Source organism: Micromesistius poutassou (assembly GCF_964030765.1).
Source record: "Micromesistius poutassou genome assembly, chromosome: 22".
Classification (NCBI taxonomy): domain Eukaryota; kingdom Metazoa; phylum Chordata; class Actinopteri; order Gadiformes; family Gadidae; genus Micromesistius; species Micromesistius poutassou.
The window spans coordinates 7,106,012-7,112,011 of NC_140292.1; the positions used below are offsets into that span (position 1 = coordinate 7,106,012).

At 41.8% G+C, this 6,000-nt stretch overlaps 1 protein-coding gene across 2 annotated transcripts in view; it reads right to left on the bottom strand.

Moving 5' to 3' along the window:
• sfswap (splicing factor SWAP) overlaps window positions 1–5,366 on the bottom strand; it is a 76,741-nt gene extending 71,375 nt beyond the window's left edge. For both annotated transcript variants that reach the window (XM_084486709.1, XM_084486708.1), the window contains exons 1-2: window positions 5,022–5,366; window positions 3,282–3,445 (exon numbers count right to left, since the gene is read on the bottom strand). In XM_084486709.1, coding sequence (XP_084342835.1) covers window positions 3,282–3,445; window positions 5,022–5,218 — 361 coding nt within the window. In that variant the 5' untranslated portion in view covers window positions 5,219–5,366. The remainder of the gene's footprint in view (window positions 1–3,281; window positions 3,446–5,021) is intronic.
• Between the last annotated feature and the right edge of the window lie 634 nt (window positions 5,367–6,000).

Here is a 6,000-nt window from a genome sequence, read left to right on the forward strand (position 1 = left end):
CTGCCCGTACCTGCTCTGCCAGTAATGCTTCGATCCTTCACTTGTGCTTTTCATAGGCAATTTTATGGAGTAATCCCCACTCTAAACGTACCAGAAAATTGGGGGTCTGAATTCGCTGTACGTCGAATTATGATGTATTGCAGTTTAGCTGTATGTTGGTTTAGTAAAGATGCATTCTATGTATTGCCAAAAAGAGTTAAACTCTATGTGGAATTTCTGCTGATGTACGATTGACTATTGAATTGGCCAGAAGACTGAAAAGAAATTACTAAAGTGACCTGTCCCCAACACCTCTTTCCCATTGACATTCAACACTAACTTTTATAATGATTAAAGACACAAGGGTGCAAATCCCCAAGCACGCCATCAATATTATTAATATTTCTGTGATGGCTCTTCTGTGGACAGATGGGTAATAGCCTGAGTGAGGGGCCAGGCCTCCCAATTCAAGGGCAAACAAGCCTATGGACTGTGTGTGTGTGTGTGTGTGTGTGTGTGTGTGTGTGTGTGTGTGTGTGTGTGTGTGTGTGTGTGTGTGTGTGTGTGTGTGTGTGTGTGTGTGTGTGTGTGTGTGTGAGTGTGTGTACAAGTTTACACTACTTGTAAAAGCAGTCCCTGAATATCGCACAAATCAACAGCAATCTCATTCCATCCTGTGCGTTTTGGCCTCAGATGGCATATTTCACTTAAAACATTGGCTTCCTACTACAATGAATGCAATTTAGGCCTGTGGTTTAGGAGTGCATGTTCTCATTATAATGAACGGAGGCAAGAGGAGTCATTTCCAACTAAATCGAGTTTCTTATGCCTGGACAAAACCTTTTAAAGAATTGTATTTATAAAAAAACAGCCTGGAATAATGTATTTTTTGACAGTTTGAACTTTATCGGTTTATTTTCCTATAGACATTTTACACAAAGGCAATTTCTAGCAATCAATAAAATAAACCAGTCTGGCTTGAGCAACTCTCTGCCAGGGATCCTTGCTTGTGTTTAAGTATTGACATTTAAATATGGAGTGGCATCGGTAGACCAAAAAACTCTGTTAGGCTGCTTTATATTCATATGTTTTGTAAAATCCTCCACAGACAAGGCCTGGCCCCTCAATCATTAAATAAGACACAACTGATTGGTAAATGTAGTGTTATTAACAGACAAACCCAGACACTATGAGAGTATCAGCCAAAACAACAAAACAACAAAACAACAGCTTGATGAATAACAATGTCAATCAACACATTCAGGAGCCTAGAGGGCATCCATCATTCAAGCACTTAAATGAAAGGTTTGCAAAATGATTCTTTTAAGAAGGTGTCGAGCAGACCTTTGTATTTTTAGAATGCAATATTTGCTCGGAGACACAGCCTGGCCTTCGCTAACTCATCTGCATACCATGGATAAGACTTGAGATCTTTGAGTTTCACTGGTTATATAATGAACAGCCTTTCAGAAATCCTATGAAAATAAACAATAAACCTATGTGTTTACACGTGTTGACCTAAAATATATAGTATGCTTATTTTCCCAGAAGCCTTGAGGCTGTGTTACACTATATGAAAAACATAACCTGGATAATGCCTTAGAAATGGCCCTCTGAATAGAAAGAGGAATTCAGTGGGGCAGCTTAGGCTAATTCAAGTTTCAGATTTCCGTCAGCAGAGGGAAGATCATCTACGCCAATCCCTTTGTGATCGTGAACGGCCTGTTGCAGAACCACCAGCTGGGCTTTTTTTGAAAGTGACTTTGTACTTTCACAACTAACGTTAGCATTGTGCATTGCACCCCAACAACAGCAAGGTGCACGATGCCAATAAGTCATCAAAGACAAGTGGTGAGGGTGGACTTTTAAGATGGAGGTTGCCACCATACTCTTCGTTTCAGTTTTTTACACCTTCTTTCACACATAACAGTGGCGAGCTGTGCGGCATCCAGGTTTGTTTGTTTACTTTGTGATGGTATCAAACCATCATGGGAGAATACACCCTTGAGAGCACAACACTGCTGTCTGTTGTCAGGCTGCAGATTTGTATTCCCAGAAGGACGCGTTTTTTATGTGTGACAGCCGAGAGAATATCAGCACACGTCAGTCGTTAAATGTGCAGTGCTTAATCATTTCCGATTGAAAAATTTGTGTCACTGAAAAAAAAATCAACTTCAGGCAGAAAAATTGTGAGGAGAATGACAATATGTCCCGATAAGCGCCACACACAGGTGACCATTATCATATTGTGATTAACTATATGCAGTCCCACTCCTTCAAATACAGCCGATTACACAACGCGAGAATGGACAGTGGAACCAGGCAGTCCGGGCCAGACAACCAAGACATTAGGGCTGTAGTCAACCCAAGGACATCTTGCTAGACTGAAATTCGACCAACTCCACGACCAATCGATAGGTTGATAAAAAATCATCACATTAACTTCATTTGCCACAGTGCACTCTATTCAACCTGGTAGCATAAATATCACACAAGTGCTGTTTGGAGGAAGTCAGTGGGTTTCAGATCCACTCATGGTCCGAGTCCGACTTGAAGCAGAGCTTCAATAATTCATGGAGCACTGCGCCGGGCAGCGTCACGTACAAGAAAGACAAGACGTCTGAAGATTAGATTTAGGCTCTGTTCTGTGTCGGATATAATGGGTCCCAATGGAAGACACTGGGATGTGGGCCAAGGGGCCATGTCTGATACGTTCATACTCAAAGCCTTTCAGGCATTAAACAGGAAAGTTGTATCGCAAACAACATGAAAAAATTATAACAAGCCAACACACCTTTTGTCTTCTTTTTCTTAACCACAAGCTTATTTGACATGGTTTATATTTGTTTGTAGTCTTGTGTTGTGCACAGTAAGTAGAAGGGCAGTCATCCTGAAATTGGGCGTGAAACCCGGGGTGTTTTGATCTCCTGTCTTAGAAGTCAATAGTATCTAGTCTTTATTAAACAATAGGATTATTATAACAGAGAACCGGAACCGAGACTATCATTTGTATTCATAATTAATGTTGTGTCTAACACAATATAGCCCATCATCAAAAATAAAATACACCGGTCTGCATATGTCCCTCCTGCCCCCGAACATAATGGATTAAGAAGCTTATATTTCCTTATAAAAGTAACACCAGCGGCTGTCCGACCAATGAGAATGTGGTTGAACAAGTGCATATCGACCAACCAACCGACAAGAACCTGACAGCCCTACAAGACGTGCAGAGGGCTGGTCTCTGGGGATGGAGCAGCCCTATGGATGGCCGGGGCCCGAGGGACGGAGCGGCGGCTCACCTTGTCTGGCCTCCTCCTCTAGCAGGTCCGTGTGCATGGCCAGGTAGCGCTCCTCGTCGCACAGCGTCTCGATGCGGGCCTCCTCCTCCGACAGCTGGTAGGACGTGTTCCACGACCCGCTGTCATACTCTGAGAGGTCATGCACGTGACCACGTCCATCGTATCTGTTGGACCAACGGGAAGGTTAGACAGGCGGAGGAAAACGTGGGATTTAAAACACTCCCACACACACACACACACGCACGCTAGGGCGCACAACCACACTCCCACACACATGCGCACGCACACAACAAACTACTTGGCAGTCAGAGACAATAAGGGGAGGAGTGGGGAGGGAAGGAAAGGGTAGGAGGGATTTAAAACCAAGAGTTGTTCTGATACATAAAGATTAACAAGAATGATTGAAAGAGGAATATAAGTGCTGCTACCCCATCCTGTTATGGGGTGTGCTTGTGTGAGGCACTGACGTATTGGAAACTTTCTAAACAGCTTAAGCCTACTTTGAACAATCATTAGCAAGTTATCTAGCAAAGTTTGATTTTTTTTTTGCAATTCCTACAAACCAGAAAACCGGAACCAAAAAGAAAACAAAAAGAAAAAAGAGAAAACAGCTCTCCTCTTACCTTACAGGGTTCAATCCCCCCTGTAAAGCTCATCATCACTTGTAAATCTGCAAAGAAAGTTACATTCACACAAACCCGGGCACATAAATACCTATCCGTAAGAACCCAAACGGAGGACATTTCCCTGCGTTCGTTCCTCTACGCCACCGCTCAGTTGAAGTTTCTTCGTGGAGACAAAGAAATGGGGGGGTGCTGCTGTTGGGCATTGGGGGTCTGGCGGGACCCCTTTGCCTCCCTTGCTGGGGGAAGAACTGGGTTATGTGATAAAGACATACATACATAGGCTGCACAAATAAAAACAGGAGCACGGTGAACGCAGACCAAAGAGGGTTTGATCGTATACATATGGAAAAGGCTGATCGGTCAGTAAGTCACAATCATTCAGCGTTCAAATGAATGCCCAACTTTGCAGTTCTCTTAAAAAGCATGCAGATTAGTGTGCATTGAAATCTCACAAGATATTGCTTTTGTGAATCCGAAGCAATATTCTGTTAAGAGACAAGAAAGCATTTGGGAATGACAGACTGAGCTTTTACACAAGAGTTTATGTTTTCCTTTTAACTCGGGCTACAAGAGATTTAGGTCAGGTTGAGCAGAATTTGCTCTGGTTTGGTGGGCATTGCCATGGCAACATATCATGACAGCTTTGTACTGTTGGACTTACAACAATAAGTCAATTGGAAAGAATTACTTCATCATATTTTTTATTGTTATTCCATATCCATATTCATCATATTGATTGCCTGGGTCTTAGCTTTCCAGAGAAAATTCTTTCCTGCATGCCAAGACGCAGTCCACTTCAAGGTTGACATGGTTTGCCTTGAGGGTTATAAATGCTAAGCAACTTGAGTGCTGTCTCTGGTCTGAATTTCCCATGAATACAAATACATATATCGTGATAGGCAGCAGGATTGCAATAATTGGCAGAGATTCGCATCTTGGCATTAAAGAAACTACAATTCATTTGTAGTTCATAGATCCAAAGACACATTAGTAGTCAGGAAGAAACATTGGCTTCTGGCTTCTGCTTCTGCAAAACCGACTCCAGACAGTCCCTTCAATAGGCAATGGGACAGATGTGGTTAATAACGATTCCTTTTAAGTTTGTTCAACCGACCTATCAATAGTGATCTTCTTGTCCCCCATCCATGGAATGAGGTGTTTGCCATGTTCGTGGAAGAGAGCCCTTTCGTCGTCTCGGAAGACCTTGCAGGCATAGCCGAACACCAAGAGGTCGGCGTACTTATCGCTGTCACTCACATCCTTCACCGCTTTGTTGTTGTGCTTCTTCTTTCCCTTTCCTCGAGCATACATCCCCGTTAGTGAAATTAAACTCACAAACAAGACACCGCAGTAACCTGGATTTGTTTTGTACAGAAATTATCTATTATCTATACTCCAAAAAAGACAATAATCCATTGGGTTGTTGGCTTCTTTCATAAAACAAAACGCTGGATGCTAGGAGTAGCCATCTTGGAATTTAAGTAAACGCGTCGTCGTTGTGAAATGGCAGTTTCGTCATGTTTACGACTTTCTAATCGTAATTTAAAAACAAAGTTAAGATTCATAAAATGTTATTATACAAAGCTTAGTCATATTACATAATAATAAATAGCTTTTTAATACAGTAACGAAAAAATAACAACTTGCTTTCTTTAAACAAATACGTCGAATGTGCTGCTTCTGACAATAAGGCACACAGCTTTGTAGCGTATTTATAGTCTCCGTTAAGCAATGCATTATTAATTAAATAATTAATGGACTAGTTGATTGACGGGTGACTCTTACAAATAATATTGACCGTCAAATTAATACCTCGGAAGCTTGAATGCAAATATCAATGCAAAATATGCAAAATATGCAAAATAATGCAGTTGGTTGCAATTCGAGCATATTGTCAAGGGTAATTGCTCTACAATTTTATTAAATTATACATTTTTAGCACTACTTTATACAAATGTTCATGTCTATGTTCTTACACCCACAACACATCCATACTGCAGCAGGATGACATTCCAGGGTTTGTGTGAAGGCACCACGACATGTTTGCCGGCCCTGGCTCTGGGCCAGATACCTTTTTAGATTTTGTTAACTGG